Source organism: Ambystoma mexicanum, chromosome 4p (genome assembly GCF_040938575.1).
Source record: "Ambystoma mexicanum isolate Mex_15411 chromosome 4p, UKY_AmexF1_1, whole genome shotgun sequence".
NCBI lineage: Eukaryota > Metazoa > Chordata > Amphibia > Caudata > Ambystomatidae > Ambystoma > Ambystoma mexicanum.
The window spans coordinates 735,074,816-735,099,276 of NC_090927.1; the positions used below are offsets into that span (position 1 = coordinate 735,074,816).

General features: G+C 52.5%; 1 protein-coding gene across 2 annotated transcripts in view; it reads right to left on the bottom strand.

Moving 5' to 3' along the window:
* The window catches only part of PHIP (pleckstrin homology domain interacting protein), a 2,101,228-nt gene that overhangs the window by 165,645 nt on the left and 1,911,122 nt on the right, over nt 1-24,461 (bottom strand). For both annotated transcript variants that reach the window (XM_069606291.1, XM_069606290.1), the window contains exon 38: nt 2,015-2,280. In XM_069606291.1, the coding sequence (XP_069462392.1) occupies nt 2,015-2,280 (266 nt within the window). The remainder of the gene's footprint in view (nt 1-2,014; nt 2,281-24,461) is intronic.

Here is a 24,461-nt window from a genome sequence, read left to right on the forward strand (position 1 = left end):
CCCTTTAAATCTAGTATAGCGTGTGCCCCCGGTTTGCTTGGAATTCAAGCAGGACCCATGGCAAGAGTCCTGCCATTGACAGGACTGGGTCAGCGGTCTCTGGGAGACGCCTTCCAGATCTGCTAGCACAGCCACAGGCGTTATGCGTTCCCTCCTCCTAAATTGCGCCAATGGACCCCCTGCAAATTCTGGGTGTCGGTGGGCTGCAGCCTCATCCCAATTGTCCCCCACTGGCCTTCGAGGGCTTGGCTCTCGAATCTGCTGCTCCCAGGGGCCTGTCCATCTTCCAATTCCCAGCAGGGGCTTCCTGACGAAGTAGGGGCGGGGCAGTGGAGCACCCGGACTCAGCCAGGCTGGCCCTAGTGGCCTGGTTCCTGACCAGCTGAGACTACAGCATGCTTGATTTTCGGATGAGAACTCTGAGATCATACAGGAGGCCAAGAGGGCGTCTACTCAATCCCAGTATAAGAGCAAGTGGACAAGGTTTTGCCGCTGGGCTCGCGACAAGGCGCTGCACCCCATCACCTGCTCCCCAAGGCAGGCGAGATGCACCATGAGCACACAAGACACCATCAGTCCCAGGAGATGCTGGAACCACCATATTGCCTTGTGGAGGGAAAGGAGCCTCTTGGGCGTAGGGATCACCTGCTGCACAGCACGGTTCAGGCGCACTCGAAGGAAGACCAAATGCGACTTCTGTCTGCTGGGGGAAAAGCTGCTGGCAAGAGTGCACCGCGTCCTGTGGCGAGCTGGCCCTCAGGAGCCAGTTGTCCAAGTAAGGTTACAGGTGGTGGCCCGCCAAGCGGAGGAGACCAGCCACCGCATTCATCAGCTTCGTGAACACATGAGGTGCCGAGCTGAGGCTGAAAGGAAACACCTTGTACTGAAAGTGGTACAACAAATGTGAACCGCAGAAACTTCTGATGCGGCTGGTAGATGGGGACATGAAGGTACGCATCCTTGAGGTCTAGACAATACAACCAGTGACCTGCGCACAGAGATCCTGCTATGTGCGCGGGAGTAATCATATTGAAGCGTTCGAGTGGTAAAGACAGTTTGAGAAAAGACAGGTCCAGGATAACCCTCGGGCCAGCCTAGTTGTTCTTGGGTTCCGCAAACATCCTGGATTAGAAGCCAGAGCCCCTGGCTGACTGAGGAACCAGTTGTACCACCTGCATCTCCTAAACAGAATATCTTCCGTTAAAGGGACAGGGACCCCACCTGACGTAGAGGAAGAGAGACATAACGGCAAAGTGTGTCTAATTTTATTTTCATGAAAAAAATCGAATCGAATTCTTGAAGAGAGTTCTTCCCATCGAGCAGTGTGCGGAGTGCGTGAATAAAAGGAACTGAGGTATGGTGGCATAGTGATACAGTATATGTACTGCTACGGACATGTCCGGAGTCGACGAGCTGCATGTCAGGTCAAGAGGAATCAATGCCAAGTCGAGAAGCTTTACGCCCCCCTGTCAAAAGGTTTTCAGAGCAGCTGATGCTGGAATGGATATCTAGCTGATGAGGAATCTGCGGGAGAAAACAATCCATTGAAAGGTGGAATTACAGACGCCCAAATGACTTGTGATGTAAGCCGTTACCATTTGGATGCTATGAGGAAAAGAAAAAACGTTTTGGTAAAAGAGACTCAATTAAAAGAAGGAAAAAATAGTCACTCAGCAAATCTGATGATCAAAGGATAAAGCAGCGTCAAATCAACCAAAACTCCTAGAGGTCGGACATTATTTACTGGTATTGGACAAGCACCCAGTGTGGGTGTCCACATTTTCAACAGGGCAGGACTAACATCTTCCAACAAGGAAATATTTGAGCCTCTGTTGCAAAACGGAAAAAACACCAGTCTTCAGGGGAGTACACTTTAGCCTACCAGTTCTTTGTTTTAAATGTCTTTGCTATAAGTGCACATTAGTGAATGGTTCTTAAGTCAACAACTTAATACATATGTCATACTACTATTAAAGTTTGTATTCTATTGTATAGGTATGGCTTCTATACCTACCAGATTTCACTGACATTTCTGAAATAGCGGATTTTAATGTCAAAATCTTTGAACCAGAGGAAGTGCAAGGTTGTTCAGACACAGCTTTTTCTGGCAGATGCCTATTACTTCTTGTCCGGGTTAGTGAGGCAGACTCTGTTCCTTTGCCATTCACGTGAGCAGCAGTGATTTTCTGTGCTGCCGAACGAGCTAGTGTTGTAGGTGGCAAAGAGGTAGCATTCTCTGTCTTTGTCTGAGATTTAAAAAGTCTTTTTTTTCTTTCAGGGCTGTAATTCAAAAATAGAAGAAAAAAGTATTAAGAAATCAGTGAGCTGAAATATCTAATGAACTCAACAGAAGTGATGGCTTAAATGACATACATATTATAACATGGCAGTTACATTTCTTCCACATGTGGCAAAGCCAGTTCCCTGGCTTCATTGAGGAAGGGGTGTAGCGGTTCTGGGGGGCCAGAAGGACCAACCTAACAGGGCACTGCCCCTGTATTACCAGGGGAAGATAAATATTGGATGACCATTCGTGATGTTTTAACAAAACATAAGAAACCCAGCACAGAGACCTGCTTCTTTGACTCAGACAGGCCTCTTTCCCTTAACAAAGCCATGCCTCTGAAGATACTTTGTACACAGATTGGCCTAATACTTCAACATTGAGCACTGATGGTTTAGACTGAAATACCTTGAAACACTATAGCTTTAAAAAAAAAAATGCCCAAGCAAGCTTGGCTCATGGAGCCCCAGGAATGTGGGGGCCAGACTACCTAATTCAGGCACTGACCTTGTACTCAGCAGTGCAAAGTCACACTGACACCGGAGTGTTAGGCAGAATTATATGCAGTAGCCTTTCGTAACACTACACACAATTAAGACTACAAGTGACAGTTCAATTTCACCTTTGGTACAAGCCTGTACTACACAGTTCTAGTGGTAGCAGTAGCGGAGCAGCAAGACTTAACTCAAGAGTAAGTGAGCAGTACAAATAGTTACACAAAGGACAGCAATTACTATGATTCAGGCAAACACTGACTCAAGGTTTGTAAGTAAAAGAATATATATTTATTTACTCAACAGTTGTATAACATTTCACTATTATAAGCAAGGTCAAAATCACAATCATAAATACACCTCACCATTACCCTTAAATTCCAGACAAGTTAAGCTCACAAAATGAAGTGGGAGCAAAATGGCACTCCAGCAATTTAAAAGGGAGGGAAAGACAAGGTTATTACAAATTAGGCAAAACCAACCAGTAAGTACTCAGGGCAATTGAACAAGAGAGACTACAGTGAGATCATCAGCTAGAAAAGGCTTAGAGCCAAAAGTCTTTTGCTCAAGATCACACAGTTCAGGTAGTTTGCGGTAAAGTTCGTGGCACAGATTCCGGACGAATCTGGTTGGTAGAAAAGATAGTTCAAAGAGAAGAGAAGGACAAGCCCTCGGATTGGAGAAATATGTCAAACACTTTCACCGCGGTTGAACAAAACGGACAACTGGATTTGCACAGTACCTTAAAACGGAGAGGGAGCTGTAGCTGAGGCAGACGTTCCTGGTGGTTCCTGCAGGCTCACGGTTCCTGAAGCGACTGTCGGACTGACACAAAGTAGGAAGACTGGAGGGTCCTGCGCCACCCAGGGAAAAAACCAGCAGCAGAGCAAAACAACGAATAAAAGGTGTGCTCCTTAAAACCCAAGCAGGGTCCGACCTTCCTGGCTATCCGGCCCACTGTAGCTCTGTACAGCGAATTCGACCAGAGGAGGGGTGCTGGCTTGCAGTTTGGGTGAAATGGTTGGTCCCACCAGCTCAAGGGAAGAAGTTTCCTGGAGGATCTTCTCTGTTGTCGGATTCTGGCGATTCGGACCTGCAGCAGGGCTTCACCAGGCGGTTCAGTCGTGGTAGGGGTCCTCTTCTTCCAGTTCCTCGTTGGATCTTTTGTTCCAGTGGCGACTCTGCCTTTTCAGTCCCAGAGACCTGCTTTTCATGCAGTTTTCCCCCCATTCAACAGTGTGGCCGTCAATCACACAGCAGGGTTGCTGGCCTGGCAAGGCCAGTCCCCTTAGCCAATCGGACAAGAGTGCGACTTGGGTTACCAAGGGAACCCATGGCAGGTGTCCGAAGATCGCTCCCTCACATCCTGCCTACCTAGATTATCAGGTGCCTTAAGGAGGGCTTCTGTGCAGAAGCCTGCGAAAAGACAGCGAACAAAGGAGTCATCCCCGGTTTGGCGCGCAGAGTAAAATACCAAAATAACATGTATTTGGTCAAGCAGGTTTCTGTTCGAGGCTAATATAATAGCCTAAAACCCTACCACGTTTATGTAAGATAATCGTGGTAGAAAAGTTAGGGTAGATACCACTGCCACCAGACAAGTTTTAATGTTAAGGGAGCGAAACAAGGCTCCAAGAGGCACAGACAAAAAGGGATAAGAGTTAACCCTTTCCAATACTCCATGTAAGATGGGGTGTACTGGGTCTGTGGTTTAAAGTGACTATATAAAGTTAAGGGCAACTTTACCTGTTTCTGGGGGACAGTAGTCAGCCCCAGAAAAATTGAGTCAGGTGAGAAGTCTAAAAGACAACCCTGTGTCACTGCACTGAAGGTGCTGTGTAACACACATGAAATATATGGTGCCCTGGAGTAGGTGAGGCTCCGGTGCCCAAGATCACACAAAAAGTAGAAACACACCTAGTAAAACACATTAAGAGTGGGAAAAAAGGCTCACACTCTTACCAAGTGAAAAAAATAAATCCTAGAAATCCAGCAAAGCTGCTGAGGGACTCACTAGGTGAGGGAAATCAGCCATTTATGAGAATTCTCCCTAACACAGAGGAAGGAACAAGTTACTTACCTGTAACTGTTGTTCTCCAGCATGGGTCTGGCATGGATTCACATGCTCATGAATATTCCCCGTCGTCAGGCTGGGAATCCTCGGTAAAGAAAAAACCAGTATCAGTTTCGTTTCTGATCTGTCTTTCGTAGTAATAACCAATCACTGGTCTCTGCGTCATACTGACCACAGCCAATGACTGCCCTCTACCTAAGCACCGCCTCTGGCAGCCATCTTCAGATTTGGAAGCACGTGAAGTGGCAGTATGACCAAGTGAAGAGCCGCAGAGGGGTAGGCGGGAGGGTTCGCATGTGAATCCATGCCAGACCCATGCTGGAGAACAACAGTTACAGGTAAGTAACTTGTTCCTTCTCCAGCATGGGGTCTGGCATGGATTCACATGCTCATGAATAAAGAATACATAGCAGTACACACATGCACAACCACGGGAGGTGGCAAAGGCTCAACATTAAGCATCACATAAACTCAACATTAAGCATCTTACCTCCTCACCAGGCTCACCTCAGGCGAACAGGTTGCGCAGCACTGCTTGGCCGACCCTGGACTCCTCCCTGGAATCCCGGTCGACGCAGTAGAATTTCGTGAAGGTGTGCGTCGACCTCCACGTAGCAGCCCTGCATATGTCCAGCAGGGGCACACCAGATAGGAACGCCGTGGTAGCTGCGATCGCTCTGGTGGAATGGGCTCTCGGACGGCCAGGCAGCGGTCGGTTTGCCAACCGGTGACAGCACATGATACAGCCGGAGAGCCATCTGGAGATGGAAGCCTTCGAGAGAGCCTTCCCCTGATTGACAGGTCCAAAGTTCACAAAGAGTTGTGACGTCTTCCGAAAACCCTTCGTGCGGTCCACGTAGAACTTCAGCGCTCTAGCTACATCCAGCGAGTGCAAAGTCCTCTCAGCCGGCGACGAAGGCGACGGGAAAAACACAGGTAACACCAAGGGTTCGTTGAGATGGAAGTCCGACGGTACCTTGGGCATGAAGGAGGGGTGCGTCCTGAGCACTACCCTCGTGTCGTGGAAAGTCAAGTACGGGGCCTTGCAGGAAAGGGCCTGGATCTCTCCCACTCGTCGTGCGGAGGTGATGGCCACAAGAAAAGCTGTTTTCCACGATAGAAACTTCAACGGGGCCGAGTGCAGAGGCTCGAACGGAGGTCCCATGAGCTTGGTCAGCACCACGTTGAGCTCCCACGCCGGGGCCGGAGCCTTCACCGGCGGGAACGATCTGAACAGTCCCTTCATGAACTCTTTCACCAGACGATGAGACCACAAGGACGTCCGGCCCGTGGTTCTGGTGTATCGGGAGATCGCAGCAAGATGAATCTTGATGGACGCGTGTGCCAGACCAGCTTTGGCCAGCGTCAGCAGGTACGGCAGTACTTGGGGAGCCGTAATCCGTAGAGGGTTAATCTTCTGTGCGTGGCACCAGACAGAGAACCTCTTCCATTTGTAGCATTTAAGAGTCGAGGACGCCCTGGCCTTTGCAAGAACCTCTCTGCAATCGGCCGGTATGTCGTATCCTCCAAACTCTAGCGCTGCAGGAGCCAGGCCTGCAAGTTCAGCGACTTCGGGTCGTGGTGGAGGATGGCGCCTCCTTCCCTGGAGAGTAGATCCGCGTCCGCCGGCAGCTTGATCGGCGGGGACGCTGACAAGTCCAGAAGGTCCGGGAACCATATCTGCCTCGGCCACGCAGGTGCGACGAGGATCATCCTGCACCGTGACCTCTTGAGCTGGTTGATGAGCCGGATTAGCAGAGGCAAGGGAGGGAACGCGTAGAGGAACAGGCCCTCCCAGGGGAACGAGAAAGCATCGCCCATGCTCCTCGTCTGGGGAAACCTGCTGGCGAACCTCCGGCACTTGGTGTTCGTCGCCGTCGCGAACAGGTCGATCTGGGGTGTGCCCCACCGTCGGAAGAGGCGATCCACCAGATCCTGCCGTAGCTCCCACTCGTGGCACGAGCGCAGCTCCCTGCTGAGTGAGTCGGCGATGGTGTTTTTTATCCCTGCCAGATGAAACGGCACCAGAAAAATCCCTTGGGCGACGGCCCAATGCCACAGGTCCTGCGCCTCCTTGGACAGCGCTGGGGACCTGGTTCCGCCTTGTTTCCTGATGTAAAACATGGTGGTGGTGTTGTAGGTGAAGATCCTCACCACCTTGCCCCTGAGGGACGGAAGGAAGGACCTGAGGGCCCAAAACACTGCACGGAGCTCCAGGACGTTGATATGTAGGGACTTCTCCGTCGGGAGCCAGAGTCCCCTTGCGTGCAGATTTTCGGTGTGCGCTCCCCACCCTTCCAGGGAGGCATCCGTGGTCACAGTCTCCTGGTGGGCTGGGGTCTGGAAGTCCATGCCCGCCGTCAGATGCGCGCGGGTGCCCCACCACCGTATCGCTCGTCGGAAACTCTCGTCGAGCTTGATCCTTTCCTCGAAGCTGCCCGTCGTCTGGATCCAGCGCACATCCAGGAATTCTTGCAACGGGCGCATCCGGAGCCTGCACATGGGAATGAGGTAGATGCAGGAAGACATCATCCCGAGGAGGGACTTGATGGACCTCACTTTGGCCGCGTCGGCCACCAACATCCGTTGCACCTTGCCCAAGATGGTCCTGGTCCTCTCCTCCGACGGGGAGGCCAGAAGGGACACTGTGTCGAGCCTCGCTCCCAGAAACAGTGCGACTTGCGCGGGCACCAGGTGGGATTTGGCGTAGTTCACGGAGAATCCCAGGTCCGTGAGGAGTTGGACGGTCCTTGCCGTGTGGACCACGGCGAGCTCCCTCGTCTTGGCGCGGATGAGCCAGTCGTCCAGGTAGGGGTAGACGTGAATCCCCTCGCGGCGCAGCTGCGCCGCCACCGGTGCAAGGCACTTGGTGAATACCCTGGGTGCCGACCGTAGTCCGAAGGGAAGGGCTTTGAACTGGTAATGACGCCCTTGGACCACGAATCTGAGGAATTTGCGGTGCCCCTTTAGGATGGGAATGTGGAAGTAGGCATCCTCCAAATCCAACGACGATAGGAAGTCTCCTTCCTCCAGCTGACCCAGGACGTGCTGGAGGGTGACCATCCGGAACTTCTGCGCCTTGATGAACTTGTTCAGACGTCGCAGGTCTAGGATGGGGCGCCATCCTCCCGTCTTCTTCTTCACGAGGAAGTATCTCGAGTAGACTCCGGAGCCCCGAAGCCTCTTTGGGACGAGTTCGATGGCGCCCTTTCTGAGCATCGCCTTTACCTCCAGGAGAAGTTGAGGGACGTGAAGTTCTTTCCTGGCCACGGGGGGGACGCGCGGGCACCTTCTTTGAAACTCGAGCGCGTGGCCCCGGGCCAGGGCGTCCAGCACCCAACGGTCGGTGGAGATGGACTCCCACACGCTGCCGAAGCCCGCCAGCCGGCCTCCCACCGGGGTGCTTCGGTGGGGGCCCGACCCCACGGCCGGTTCAATCCTGCTTGGACGCGGCCTTGCCGCCTTGACCTCCTTGGCGACGACGGCGGGGTCCGCTAGACTTGCCTCGTCCTCTGTAGGCCTCTTGCGACGACGAGCGGGCCGCTTGACGGTAGGAAGCGAAACCGCCGCCGGAACCTTTGGAGGCGCCCTTGCCTCCGCCGCTCCGAGAGGGCGTCCGTCGTTGCAGGACTCCAAGGGCCCGGGCCGTCTCCGTATCCGCCTTGATGGCCTGAAGGGAATCGTCCACTGTCTTCCCAAACAGGTTGTTCCCGTCGAAGGGCATGTCCAGGACTCTGGTCTGGACGTCCTGCCGGAAGTCCGTAGCTTTGAGCCATCCACGACGTCGAAGGCAAACGCCGTTGCCCAGCTGGCGGAACCCAGTGTCGGCGATGTCCGTCGCCACGGTGATGGCGTGGTCCGAGGCCACCTCACCTTCCTGCAGGATCTCAAGGGCCTCCGCCCTCTTGTCGTCCGGCAGAAAATCCAGCAGGGGAGCCATCTTGTACCAGAGCTCCCTGTCGTAGCGGGCCACGATAGCCAAGGCGTTGGCCGCTTTAATCGTCGTCGCTGCCGACGAGATGACTCTACGCCCCATAGTATCCAATTTCTTTCCCTCGCCGTCCGGCGGGGAAGTCGATGTGGAGGCCGCACCCCCCCCTGCTTTCTTCCTGGCTGCCGCGGAGACGACGGAGTCCGGGGTAGGCTGCGCCCGGAGGCATAGGGGGGCCGTGTCCGGGACCCGGTACTTTTTCTCGTACCGGTCTCTTCTAGCTGGCGTCGTGGAAGGGTTCTTGAGGAGGGAAAGGCCCTCATCCCAAATGTCGTCCAACAGAGGCACTGCGAGGACCGTCTTCCTCTTGGCCTCGCGCCGCTGATAAAGGAAGCCTTCCTTTTTCTTCTCCTCAGGGCAGAGTTGGAAAAGCTCGGAAGCCCTGGAGATCATGGAGTGGAAAGATCCGATCTCGTCGGGCGGAGAGGCCCTGGTGGGAGGCGACGACGGAAAATCCTCGTCGTATGCCTCGTCGTCCGTACCCGTCGCTGCCGTGTCAGTCCCCGTATCATCCCCTCGGGTGGACGGGGAGGAGGGCTGGAAGGGGCGCGACGGTTGAAAAGGAGGTGGTGGATGGATCCTTCTTTTCTTGGTAGGGGGAACACCAGAAGGTCCCGGTTCTGGATCCCCCGACGGGAGAGGTTCCTCCGTCGGTAACGGTAGCCTCGTCCTTATCTCGGAGCATAAGGACTGTATGGCCAACAAAATGGCCGCCGAGTTGTCTTGCGGCGCTGGCAGAGGGGAATCCGACGGGCGAGCAGGGGCCCCGTCGGTATCCTCGACGATGTCGTCGTCGTCACCTGCGTCGGGGTCCATTCCGACGGGCTGGCCTTCTTCCACGCCTAGGCCGTGGCTTAAGACCTCGATCAGCTCCTCTTCTGAGGTTGAGGCCGACTCTACGACGACGCCCTGCCCCCCCTTCTTCTTCCCCACGGGGGGTTTCACGGGGGTCCTATCGATGGGCACAAAGGAAGACTCCCTCCGAGGAGGCAGGGAGATTCTGGGCCCTGAGGTCGCCACCACTGGTGCAGCCACCACAGGCTGAGCCAGGGCCGCCGCGACCGTTTCGATAGAGGGCTTGGTCGGATGGATCAAGGCCTTCACCACCTTAGGTGCGCTCACCGCCTTATCCTTGAGGGAGGGGGCACTGCCACGCTCCTCCTCTGCCTTAGAGCTCGACCGGGGCCTCTCCAGGAGCTTCGCCGGGTGCTCGGCCTTCCTCTTACCCGACCCAGAGCGTTGGCTCGTGGTTGATGGTGCCGGGGAGGGTGCGCCCTGCCTGGCGCCCGTAGAGCCCGACCGTTCGGCGCTCCCGGTGCCAGCGGACTCGCGGTGCTTGGCCTTATGTTGGGCCCCCGTCGCCGGGGCGCCCTCAAAGGTCTTAGAAGACCGCTCGGATTTCTTCTTCTTCTCGCCAGACGGGCTCTTACCCTCCAGCCAGTTGGCGAGACGTTGATGGCGGTCCTTCATGGTCCGTTCCGACATGTTGCCGCAAAACGCACAGTCCTTCTCCACGTGCGTCTTGTCCTCATGAAGGCAGTAAAGGCAGAAAGAGTGTTCGTCCTCCTTGAAGACGTTCTGCAGCTGGCATCCAGGGCAGACCCTGAACAGCTTTCCGGGAGTCGAGCTTCCCTTCTCCTGGGCCATCTCCGAGACCGGGCCTGAGAAGCTTCTGGAGTCCTCCGAAGTGTAGCTCGACGAAATCTTCACCCTTGAGGGGCACAGATGAATCCGACACGGGTCCCCGTTGATCGGATGTAGAATCGGTGGAGCTTGAGGCTCTTTTGACCGAAAGAATCGAAGTTTTTTGTAAAAAGCGCGAAAAAATAGCACTAACGCTCGAGAGCAATAGCACGAGGATCCCAACACATGAACGTGCGGTAAAAATCTGAAGATGGCTGCCAGAGGCGGTGCTTAGGTAGAGGGCAGTCATTGGCTGTGGTCAGTATGACGCAGAGACCAGTGATTGGTTATTACTACGAAAGACAGATCAGAAACGAAACTGATACTGGTTTTTTCTTTACCGAGGATTCCCAGCCTGACGACGGGGAATATTCATGAGCATGTGAATCCATGCCAGACCCCATGCTGGAGAAAGGCAAGATTTCTATCAGACTTGAAAAGGCCCTTTGAAATACTGGAAGCAGCACAGACCCACATGTTTTGGTTAATATAAATTAGAAGGATATAAAAAGCCTGTGAGTAGAGTGGAAGTAATTGAGGCGTTGGGTAGCTGGAAACTGGAGCAGTACAGAGCCGAAAAGATGTCATAAGAGGCAGAAACAGCAAGAGGTGAAGAAGCCACATAGCGAGCAAGGCACTATAACCCTGACGTACACTGCAAATATGACTTGCAGAGCCAGGTTGGTGCTAATCCCAAATGACACTGTCAGGAAATGGAGCACAAGCTGAGCGCTATATCCCTCGAACCAGAATGCAATTTGCAGAATTAGCTGGGCCTCATATCCCTGATTGCATTGCCAGCTGAGAATTAAATCCCTGTAGGTACATTGCAACCTGTAGCGCACATTGGGTGCTGGTATCCCTGGTGGTACTGTGAGAGCTGTATAGAGAGCTAGCCTTTGTACCCCAGGAGGCACAGTTCAAGTAGCTGCAAAGCAATCTGGGTGTTATATCCCTAGTGGTCCAGTGCAAGAGGCCCCCGAGTGAAATTAGTGCTATATGCCTACAGAGCAAAGCATGCTCGGAACAATATCCCTAGGTGCAAAGTGTGAAGCATGCTGGGCTGAACAACCTTGAGATGGGAAAACCAAGGCAAACTGGGCGTTGGGTACTATATCTTTCAGACTGTTTAATGCACAAAGCAGGCTGTGCATTAGATCCCTGGGACTTGGAAGTGAAGAAATGCGCTGAGTCTCAGACAGAAAGGTTAGCTGGGAGTGTGATGAATTCTGTGGAGTCATCACTGATTCCCCAGCGATGACCTCCTCCCACATGGCCTGAGGACAGCTGTCGCTACCTGGATCCTGACCCTCGGGTTGGTAACATGAGGTAGGATCATGTGGGAGGAGACTGCCGGGGGGGATGTAGTGACTCCATTGGAAGAGACGTGGTATTCCTCCTTTGTTCCTGAAGAAAACCCTACGACCCCCCTAAACCTCTGATCGCATTCTGTCTATTTAGACCAGCGGTATTCAAACAGTGGGGCGCGGCCCCAGAGGGGGCCGCAACCGCATCCCTGGGGGGCCGTGAGAGGTCGGCATGAAATCTATAAAAAAAATAAACAAAAAAAAAATACTTTTTTTTTGTAGATGGAAGAAATGGCAGGGGCGGCTGTTAGGAAAGATTTCATATTGTAGGTAATTTTCCTTCCATGTGGCAACCCCCAAACCTTTTGCTGTAGTTTTACACCCTGATCTAGACTTTGCCAGAGAAGCGCAGCCTTCCGCCGCACTCCTCTGGGCTTTCGCTCCATTCTTACGGGGAAACGGACATGCCCTTAAGACAGTCAGTACCGGGAAACGTTGTTTTCCGTAGTTCTTTTCTTATGTTGCAGCTTTCGTGCAACATGGCACAAGAGGGCACTGTAAGCCAAGTTACTGCACTCTTGGGTCTCTAGTCATTCTACAGGCCCTAGTAACTATCGATGGATTTATAACGAACTGTGCAAGTATGTCACGGACGGGACTGGTGGCAGCGATAGTTTCTTTGTGTTTTGAACTCCCTTTTGCCCTGTTAATCGCGCTTCTCGCGTTTGTCCAAAATGGGTGGCCTAGCTTCCAAAATGGCCAAACCACGAGGTTCTTTGTCCTGTTCGCCTACCGTTTTACCCCTTCACCTTCCCCAGGTCGAGCCGACCCGGGGCCATCCTTATTTGGGCATGTACTTTCCCGCAAAACACAGATGCTTTCGCGGGCTTCTACAGGCCTGTTGTGAGCCTCCAGGATGTGGGCTGGGATGTCTGGTCCCAATAGAGATCCTGGGTGCCAGAGAGTCTAGTGTGTCTTGAATGCCTGGGACCGCCGTGGTCCGTGATAAGTCCACGTATGGTGTGAGTGTTTTGTGAGCAGATCTCCCATTGGGCCCTCTCCGTTTTGGCGCAAAGGGAACCCTGGATAAGAGGATGCTGGAAACACCACTACCATGTCGATCTCCTGAGTTCTCACGAACAAAGGATAAAGGAGCCAAGTATCCTGCAACTAAGAAGCTGAGTCGAGGAATTGCTGGTGACCCGCTGAAGGTTTGGCACCCTGCACTGCTGTCGTCCTGTGAGACCCCTCTGCCTCTGATCGAACGAGAAGGCCTGTACTGGCACTTCGACCCTTTAGAATAGTGGGAACAACTATTATCGGCATCTTCACCAACTCCTGTACGTAAGCCTTTGGAAGCGTCCCTGGGCCATCCAGCGGACTGACCAGCCTACACAGGATGCTTGCTCTGTTACCACCGCCTGGCTGCTGCTGAAATCCGAGCCCTTGACACTCTCACACGCTTCGTACACTTGGCATTCCCAGGTCTGAAGTGAGAAGTGTACATTGGGTCTGGAATACAAGCAGCTGCCGAGTTGCCCTGCTGAGGTAACCATCTGTGCGTGTTTGCTGCGTTTGGAACACACTCGACCCCGACTTCTGCTGCCGCAGAATCTACACGGCGCCGAGACGTCCCTCTGATCGCATCTGAACCTGCCAGCGAAAAAACGAACTCGGAGAAGCCTGGGTCTGCCTGCCTCAGGGACCGGTGAGTAATCAATACCCTGAACCGGTCTCCCTCCTGCAGAAGCCTGTGGCTTTCCCACGCCATTGAAAAGCAGCACCCCTTTCTCCGTACTCGCGCCCTGCTTCTGCCCACAAGTGGAGGCTGCGCTTGAGTTGCGGAGTTCTGTTCGCCATCGTTTGTTCTCCTGTCTGAACTGCCCGATTTCCCCCGAAGAGACACTCCTTGGCCCGCTGGCACCCGCGTGTGCAGGTACTTTTGAGCACAAGGCTCCACTCTTTGTAGGGCTAGGACTTCCTTCTAGTTAGGTGGCCTCTGATGTCGAACTGGGTCTAACGATTACTTGCACTGCCTGTTGTCCTCCCCATCTAGGTGGTCTACATATTTCGTGCTTCTAGCTCTTTAGACCCCTTGGTCTTGTATATATATTGTATTGATTGTGATGTGTTGGTTTACTTGAGTTTTATCGTGATTCTTTACTATGGTCGATGTTACAAAGGCCTTGTAATAAATGTGTCTATATTTTTAATATAACACCAGCCTGGAGTAATTTGTAAGCGTCCTTGCTTTGTGTGTTCATTGCGGGCTTTCAGTCACCCTCACCCCTCTTGAGACCTAGTCTTGACCGCCGCCATCGCTACCCTGATTGGTCTGGCTTGTCCAGAGGTTACCCTGTTCCAAGAAACTAGGCTGGCCTTCTGAACCTCTGCCCCTCCAGGACAGAGTTCAGAAATCCATCTTAACAGCGGCTCACATGGTCGGGCAGAAGCATGACACTGGCTCAGGCACCAATGAAAAGGTGGCCCACAGTTGTAAATGGATATTCATTCCTTTAGTCACAGACTGTTTGAATAGTACCCAAGGGGGTGCTTTGTGTTAAAATTTAAATAAATTCTGATATTTAAAGAATATTTAGTCAGCAACAATAGTAAAAATTACTTCCCTGCTCAATGGTCAAAATCTAACTACATAGTGAAGTAACTCATCAAACTGGCCCACATTGGCCAAAAAGGTATCCCATTTTAAATGGCCCACACTAGCATTATGCATTTTTGATACATGCATTGCCCTATAGGCCAGTCAAAGCCTGGCGGCTCATCCATAATGGCGAGGAGGCGCCCGCCTCACCCATTATGGAGGAGCTAAGGAGCCAGCCCAGTGAAACAATGAGCACTCCCTCAGCTGCTTTTTCCAGCTGAGGGAGTGCTCCTGGGCTGGCTGAACTGTCAAAGGGAAACACTAATTCCCTTTGACAGTTCAGTTCAGTACCCCAGCCGCTCATGCTCACTGAGCCATGCAAGGCTGGGGCGTTTTGCTTCGCCAGCATTGGATAGCTCATTGGAAATGCTGGCTGGGGCACTGCATGTCTGTATGTGCCAGTGGGAGCTGCTGCGCCTCGTCGCACATACGGACAGAGCAGCCTGGAGCAGGGCGTTTCAGCACTCACGCACAGGCCCCTTGTTAGGCAGAATCCTGTGCAGTGCCCTTAGGGACCACTACACACAATTAAGACTACAGGTGGAGATACACATTTTACTTTTGGTACAAGCCTGTACTACTATGCCAGAGTGGTAGCAGTGGCAGAGCAGCCAGGCTTTTCTCAAGAGTATATGAGCAGTAGCAGAGATTACACACAGGGAGCACAATTACTGTGACTCAAGCAAACACTGACTCAAGGTTTCAGGTAGAAAAATATAAGTACATTTATTTTTAAACCATTCGTTATAAACACAACATTTCTATTAAACTTCAATAAAAACCACACGTTAAATATACTACAACTAACCAATTCACTTTGTACAGTAAGTCTCAAGGTAAGTACCCTGTGTTGGAATGAACAGGTGCTAGGCACAAAAACACGTTACTGTGGATACGATTGCGATCACTTTTTGACAGTCCGGTCTACTAAACAAACGTGTATCCGTGACATGAAATGCTATCGGGGCAAAAACACCCTTAGCACCCGAGGTACCCAGAGGGAGTTGGAACCAAAAATCACAGTCAATATTTTGGTTAGGCAGGCAGAATCAAGAAACACTCAGACAGGAGTTCAAAAGTCAAAGGGCCGGAGTCAGGGTCGAAAGACACCGGGGCCAGTTGCCGAAGATCACACGTCCGACAGTTCACGATTCAACGTAGCCAAAAGTACTTTGATATTGTCAGTGTTCGGAAGCAAAAGTTATAAGAAGGAGGGAAGACAAGGGCAAGCCTTGGAAATGAAGAAGAAAGGGATTCACCCAGTTTACTCAACAGAACACAGTACCTTGTTCCAATGGTGCAGCTGCTGCCCTGGCAGTTGTTCCTGTTGGTTTCCCACAGACCCACGATTCCTGGAGCTTTGTCGAGAAGGAGGACGTCTGAAGGGGGTCTGCACCACTGAAGTGGTGTACTTTATAGTCCATAATCACAAAAACAGGCAGAAACACATAGCAAAACCCAGGTAAGAGTGGGGCAAAAGCTCTCATTCTTACCAAGTGGAAAAAAATAAACTCCAGAAGTCCAGCAAAGCTGCTGGGGGACTCACTAGGTGAGGGAAATTAGCCATAAATGAGAATTCTCCGTAACACCCCTGCAGAAGGTACGGTTATGTTCTTTTTTTTTAATTTAAACATGTGTATGGATGCGTGTATGCTTGTGTTATGAGTGAGTGTATGGTGATGGATGCTTGTGTGAATGATAGAGTGATTGCTGTATGAATGTGCGTGTGTGAGTTTGTTTTGGTCCGTTGAGCTGATTTTGGCAAGTGGTGGATAGAGGGGGAAGGAGGGTTGTACAACAAAGGCATTTTAAAAATGCCTAAATGCCTTTGTTGCACAATCCCACTAACCACCTGCCAAAATCAGCACTCCTTCTGAGGCGCTGTGAAACCCAGGGAACAGAGATGGTATTTTATTACTGGATCTATCATAGATGTCCAGTCAAAAATACCATGTGTTCCCCCTTGGAACTCCAATGCCTTGCATACACACAGAATCATGTTTTGTGTTAGGCCCAGTGGGGCCCAGGGATGGTATTTTTTTACTGGACATCTATCATAGATGTCCAGTAAAAAAACTGTCATGCCTGCCCCCTAGCTCCCCCAGCACCAATTGCAAACCTTTAGGCTATTTACCCATTTGTTTTTTTAAAGTATGCTCTACAATGCAACATTTCAACCCATTAATTTAGAAAAGAAATCACGGGGGAAAACCCCCGAACTCCTATTGATTGGTTCAGGCTTCCTCACTGCGAACGGTCGCTTAGGTATTTTTTAGGGGGAAATGGTTATGCCCCATCCATTAAAAAAATTCACAGGCTGCCACTGGCCCAGGGACTGGGTAGGAGTGGGATGAGGGAGCCCAGCGACTGTGATGAGAGCAGGTGGGGAGCCCAGGGACTATACTGGGAGTAGGGTGTGGTGACATCATGCAATAATGGCGACAGCCTGGGAGGATAGCTCAGTGGCAACGTGCTCGCCTTGGTAGCAAGACGACACGCAGCAACACAGGTTCAATTCTCGGGTTTGCTCTTAGAAACCTCTGGGTATTAAGTGCGTTATAAATAACCTATCATATCATATATACTGTCCATTTGGCATTTTTGGGGGGTCCTGGCCTGCCCAAATTTTGCTCCGGGGGGCCCCAGCCAAAAAAGTTTGAAGACCACTGATTTAGACCGAGTTCCATTCATACCTCAAATATACATAACACACCTACAACATTTCCTGTTTCTGATGTTTTCTAAGTAAGACTTCTAAATGACATCAATTTAAAAATCCAACAATCTCTATGGACTTCAACTCCCATGAAGCCTCAAAAACAGAGGAGTTCATGCGGATTGAAAGAAACCCAAAACTAAATATTCAGACTAGTAGTTTGGTTGAATCACGAGTGCGAGGGACATTTAAAAATGGGATCTGCACTCAAAATACAGACAGAACGGGAGATGAACAAATCAGAGAAAGTCGAGAGAACAGGCACATCCATACTGCAGCTTTCAAGCACGAGTCACATACCGGCCTGACGCAAAGGAAGGAGACATGCTGCAGGCAACTTTGGAGGACCGTAGGATGCAACAGCAGAGCCCCCGGGATACGGTTGTGCTAGAAGGCAGCATTCTCCAGTTCAGGCCATAAAGAGAAGCCAACAGGTGAGCACAGAGCTAAGAGAAACGCTGGAGGAGGGTCCTCAGCGCGACAGAGTTTGTCCCAGAGAGTGAGCTTCATCACAGACACGCTACAGGTCGGGAACGCTGCAAATCACTGGTGAGTCTGCACAGAGCCATTGGGGACCCAGAGGCATACCAACAGGCATGTAAACTAGTACATGAGTTAAGAATATTTGAATACTGACAAGATAAAGCGCAATGACAAAACTTGAACAAGCCCCTATGCATGAGATGCCAATGTGGGGAAAGTTGGAACAAGTAATACCATAAGCACAGGGGGCGTGGCCTAGCAGCCATGCAGTGAAGACGTTTTCCTGCTGTGCTCCTGAACGATCCTGCATGATCTGTACTGAAAGGGAGTGATTTCTCATCCATTCAAGCTGAAATCATAGCAGATGAATTTGCAGCACTAACTGGCCTCAAGAAACAAAGAACGAGGCTGCGGAAGAGCAGGCAAGGTAACTAGCAATTTTTTCCAAGATGGCGCCGGCGGCCGATGAGGCGACAGACAAACACTGCCGAGAAGAGACAGCCCGAGGGCAGTGACAAGCCCTGGCGCGGTAGCTAAGAGATGCAGCTGGCTGGCTGCGTAGGCAGTGGGACGGGATACGCAGAGAGGATGACCGGTGGCTGGCTTTGTGTCTGCAGAGCCATGGTGCGGACTCAACCGGGGACAAGGTGTGAGGAGGAGCTGCGGACGGAGTCGAGCTCCCGAGCCGGGAAGTGCAACTCACAGACAAACGGAAGCCTGCAGCCCCCACACGGCTAACACCACGGCAAGGGGCATGAATAACAAGCCCAGCGAGAGTGGGGCAGTGAAGCTGAGGGCCCTGGTGAGGAAGGAGTGTGTCTGTGTAACCATGGCAGACCCGGGGGACAGGGTCTGTGTGGGGGCAACTTGGACCCCCACAGGCACTAACTGTAGAGGCAACGGTGCACGTACAGAAGGATTGAGCACACTAAGGCACGTACAGGCGGCGCACAGAATTGCACCATCTGTGACCTTTTGGCGGATTCATAAGCTGTGGCCCAACGAAGTGAGGAGCCAGGTGGGATTTAGCATGGAGGAGTGAAGGTGAGGGCTACGGCTAGGGCTAAAGGCACCCCTGAGGATGGCTAAGGGGTAGTTGGAGCTGTGCGGCATGATCTGGGGCCTTAGCTATAGCTGGGAGTTGGAGCAGCATGCCAGCAGAGGAACTCCGTAGTAGGATCACTCTGTGTAAGGGGGGGGGCAGGTGAGCGGTGCGCAGCAGGACTGCACGACACAGCTACAGCAGGCGCTGTTTGGCACTGCAGTGGAGGCTCAGAGTCGCCCATCAGCAAGACAAGCTACAGTGGTAGCAAGGAACACTCCCATGGTACCAGGAGAGACTGTTGAGCTACGCTTGCGATCAGCATGCACTGCAGGCCGAAGGCGGTTTGCAAACCACAATAGGCAACGCGGAGGAGGTGGAATGATGTGCCTCAACACACAGAAGTATCTGTCATGACGGGCTGCCAGGAGGGAAGATAACCATCCACAGTAAACACCCTGCAAAGATTAGGCTAGATGACATCAGGTCTCAGGTGCCTCAGACTGACCAACGTACACGTGCCTGGTGACGATAACACTGTCGGAGCACAGCGATTGTGGCATCAGCAGAGGGGCACACATAGAGGCTAAGGCGCACAAGAACAAAAGCAAACAGCCCACGCTGGATACGTTTGCCAAGCCTACACACACAGGTAGCACCACAGCCTCCTTTTCATTGAGGTGAAGTGCAAGGTTGAATGTTATACAGAATGGCAGAACAGTCTTTTTCGATACCCCGGAGGAAGGTCATAGATGGATGGACGCAGAGAACCTGCCGACAAGTGGCGGTAACAAACTGGCAGACGCATTAATGGAAGGACACAAGTAGCATCGGAAGCGCAAGAGACTGTACAGTAATGACATAAGATAAGCATGTGCAGTTGCGCAGACTCCCGAACATCAACCCATTAAGAACCAACAGGAGCAAGCAAGGTGATCACCAAGCCAAGGATCACGTTGCGCAGGAGCGCTCTTCTACCCAAGACAAGTTGGATACTAGCAGTTATGTATCCACCCGCTGCACTCCAGCTACTGAAGTACAACGGGAGCTGGAGAGAGAGGCGGGAATGCCTGAGCACGAGGTACTGAGCTGAGCAACAGTTGGGAGGAGGTGGTGGGGTTCAGGGGTACAGTTTGGGGCCAGCCTATACAGACACATGGCATGAGCAAGTGTGGAGCAACGGACTATTATGACATACAGTGGTAGACAAAAACGATGGGGGAATTTAGGATAGCCTCATGGAATGTCCAGCGGCTTAATAGTTACATTAAACGGAACAGTCATGACGTACTTGCGCCTCCAAAAGATAGACATGGCACTGCTGCAAGAAACGCACCTTACAGAAGATAGGTTGACTGCTTTGGCCACAAAATGGGCTGGCTCCACCCTTGGCTCGTCGTATTCGGTGTATGCCAGAGGAGTGTTGATCTGGGTTGCACTGTTGTTACCCTTCCGGATCCTCAACACAATTAGAGACAATGTAGGCAGAATGGGTTCAGTACGAGGCTTATTGGAAGGGTGGGAGATATGCATTATAAACACATATGCCTCGAATCATGACACTGCTGCATACTTCCGCTCTGTGTACTCACACATAGGTGAATACACGAATGGTACACTAATATGGGGGGGGGATGATGGGGAGTTTAATTGTACATTAAACCCCAAACTAGACAGATCGGACAATAAACTTGAACATTCGGACCATGCGGCCAAATCCCTAAGCACCTTGCTACAAGCGTTCGCATTGTTAGATGTCTGAAGAGTTCACAAGAGGATTCAAGATAAAGAAACACAAAGGTAATCCGCCAAAGTTTAGGAGAAGGTCAAGAAAACCTTATTGGAATTTCTCATTTTGAATAAGAACTTTTGTGAAACCAGTAGGATGGCAGAAGTATCTCTTTCAAACAGTTTCTTTGGTTCTTGAAATTAGTTTGAAAAAGTTCTTATTCAGACAATACGCTCCATAACATTAACTTCTTCCTTGGGTGACGTCAGCAGTACATATATTGTGTAACTATGCCCCCGTACGCCAGTTCTCGACCTCCACCCCCCACCCAAGCTCAGCAGGCGCAGAGGAAGAATCCAAAGGATTCAGCTTAGCAAAAGCCCAAAACATGGTATTTTTTTGGGTGTGAGGAACAGTCACCATATTGTGAGCAACAGGATGACAGTACACAGTCGGCAAAGCACAGAAACGTGCCCAACATTCCAAACATCACAAACTTGTGTTGTCCCAGCAGCGAAAAGAAACAGCAACAGACCACTTTCAAAACGGGGCAGGATGGAAGGGTGATGAGGAATCTGCGCAAGAAGAATCCACAGAAGGAACAAGTTACTTACCTGTAACTGTTGTTCTCCAGCATGCGTCTGTCATGGATTCACATGCTCATGAATACAAGAATACATAGCAGTACACACACGCACAACCACGGGAGGTGGCAAGGTTCAACATTAAGCATCTCTTACCTCCTCACCAGGCCCACCTTCAGGCGAACAGGTTGAGCACTACTGCTTGGCCGACTCTGGACTCCTCCCTGGAATCCCGGTCGACGCATTAGAATCTCATGAAGGTGTGTGTCGACCTCCACATAGCAGCCCTGCAGATGTCCAGCAGGGGCACACCAGATAGGAACGCCATGGTAGCAGCGATCGCTCTGGTCGAATGGGCTCTCGGACGGCCGGGCAACGGTCGGTTTGCCAACCGGTGACAGTGCATGATGCAGCCGGAGAGCCACCTGGAAATGGAGGCCTTCGAGAGGGCCTTCCAAAGTTCACAAACAGCTGTGATGTCTTCCGAAAACTCTTGGTGCGGTCCACGTAGAACTTCAGCATTCTAGCTACACCCAGCGAGTGCAAAGTCCTCTCGGCCGGCGACAAAAGCGACGGGAAGAAAACAGGTAACACCACGGGCTTGTTGAGATGGAAGTCCGACGGCACCTTGGGCATGAAGGAGGGGTGCGTCCTCAGCACCACCCTCGTCTCGTGAAAAGTCAGGTATGGAGGTTTACAGGAGAGGGCCTGGATCTCTCCCACTCGTCGTGCGCAGGTGATGGCCACAAGAAACGCCGTTTTCTATGACAGGAACTTCAACGGTGAAGAATGCAGAGGCTCGAATGGTGGCTCCATGAGCCTGGTCTGCACCACGTTGAGCTCCCACGCCGGGGCCGTAGCTTTCACCGGCGGGGACGAACGGAACAGTCCCTTCATGAACTCCTTCACCAGGCGATGGAACCACAGATGAGCGCCCCGGAGTTCTGGTGTAGCGGGAGATAGCCACCAGATGGATTTTAATGGAGGCATGGGCCAGTCCCACCTTGGCCAACAACAATAAGTACGGCAGCACTTGAGGGGCCGTAATCCACAGAGGGTTAATCTTCTGTGCGCCTCACCAGAACCTCTTCCACTTATGTCCATAGCACTTAAGAGTTGAGGACGCCCTTGCCTTTGCAAGCACCTCCTTGCAGTCCGCCAGGATATCGTACCCTCCAAACTCTAGTGCTGCAGGAGCCAGGCCTGCAGGTTCAGCGACCCTGGGTCGTGATGGAGGATGGCTCCCCCTTCTCTGGTGAGGAGATCCGCGTCTGTCGACAGCTTGACTGGGGGGGGGGTAACGCTGACAAGTCCAGAAGGTCCGGGAACCAGATCTGTCTCGGCCACGCCGGTGCGACGAGGATGATCCTGCAACGGGACCTCTTGAGTTGGTTGATGAGTCGCAGCAGCAACGGCACCGGCGGGAACATGTACAGGAACAGGCCGTCCCAGGGGAATGAGAAGGCATCGCCCATGCTCCCCGGCTGGGGAAACCTGCTGGCAAACCTCTGGCACTTGGTGTTCGCCCCCGTCGCGAATAGGTCGATCTGGGGACTGCCCTATCGTTGGAATAGCTGATCCACCTGATCCTGCCGCAGCTCCCACTCGTGGCACGAGCGCAGCTCCCTGCTGAGCGAGTCTGAAATGGTGTTCTTTATTCCTTCCAGGTGGAAGGGCACCAGAAACATCCCCTTGGCGATGGCCCAGTGCCACAGATCCTGGGCCTTCTTGGATAGGGCTGGGGATCTGTTGCCTCCCTGCTTCCGGATGTAGAACATCGTGGTGGTGTTTTCGGTGAAGATCCTCACCACCTTGCCCTTGAGGGACGGGAGGAATGATCTGAGAGCCCAGAGCACGGCTCGGAGCTCCAGGATGTTGATATGTAGTGACCTCTCCTCTGGGAGCCAAAGGCCTCTTGCGTGGAGATCTTCGGTGTGCGCTCCCCACCCCTCCAGGGAGGCATCCGTCATCACAGTCTCCTGATGTGCCAGTGTCTGGAAGTCAGCACCCGCCGCCAGATGTGCGCGGGTGCCCCACCACCGGATCGCTTGGTGGAAGGCCTTGTTGAGCGGGATCCTGTCTTCGAAGCTGCCCGCCGCTTGCATCCACCAGGTGTCGAGGAACTCTTGCAGTGGCCGCATCCGCAGTCTGCACAGGCGCACTAGGTAGATGCACGAGGACATCATGCCGAGAAGGGACTTGATGGACCTCACCCTGGCCACATCCATGGCCAACAGCCGCTGCACCTTGCCCATGATGGCCTTCGTCCTTTCCTCCGACGGGGAGGCCAGTTGTGCTTCTGTGTCAAGCTTGGCTCCCAGAAACAGTGTGATCTGCGACGGAACCAGGTGGGATTTGGTGAAGTTGATGGAGAAACCCAGATCAGTGAGCAGTTGGACGGTCTTCGCTCTGTGCCAGACGGCGAGTTCTCTTGTCATTGCTCAGATGAGCCAATCGTCCAGGTAGGGGTAGACATGGATCCCTGCAGGCGCAGCCGCACCGCCACCGGTGCTAGGCACTTGGTGAATACCCTGGGCGCCGACTTCAATCCGAAGGGAAGGGCCTTGAATTGGTAGTGCCGTCCCTGGACTACAAAACAGAGAAACTTTCGATGTCCTTTTAGAATGGGGATGTGAAAGTAGGCATCCTCCAAGTCCAGCGACGATAGGAAGTCGCCCTCCTCCAGCTGCCCCAGCACGTGCTGGAGGGTAACCATCCGGAACTTCTGGGCCTTGATGTACTTGTTTAAACAATGAAGGTCCAGGATGGGTCGCCAACCGCCGGTCTTCTTTCTTCAGAGGAAGTACCGTGAGTACACTCCGGAGCCCCGGAGCTTCTTTGGGACGAGCTTGATGGCTCCTTTCTTCAGCAGCACCCTTACTTCCAGCAGCAGTTGAGGGACGTGGTTTTCCTTCCTGGCCACGGGTGGAACGCGGGGGCACTTCCTGGCGACGACGAGATCCTCCTGACTTGCCGTGTCCTCTGTAGGCCTCCTGCAACAAGGAGCGGGCCGCCTGTTGGTACGTCGAGGAGCCGCCGCCGAATCCTTTGGAGGCACCTTGCGTGCCACTGGAATTCCGAAAGGGCGGCCGTCGTTGCAAAACCCCCAATGCCCAAGCCGTCTCCGTGTCGGTCTTGATGGCCTGCAGCGACTCATCCACTGTCTTGCCAAATAGGTTGTTCCCATCGAAGGGCATGTCCAAAACTCTGGTTTGGACATGCCCTGGCAGAAATTGGTCGCCTTGAGTCAACCATGCCGTCAAAATACAAACACCATTGCCCAACTGGCGGAAACCGGTGTCAGCAATGTCCGTGGTCGCCGTTATGGTGTGGTCCGACACCACCTCGCCCCCCTGCAGGATCTCTAGGGCCTCTGCCCTCTTGTCTTCCGGGAGGAAGTCCAGCAGAGGAG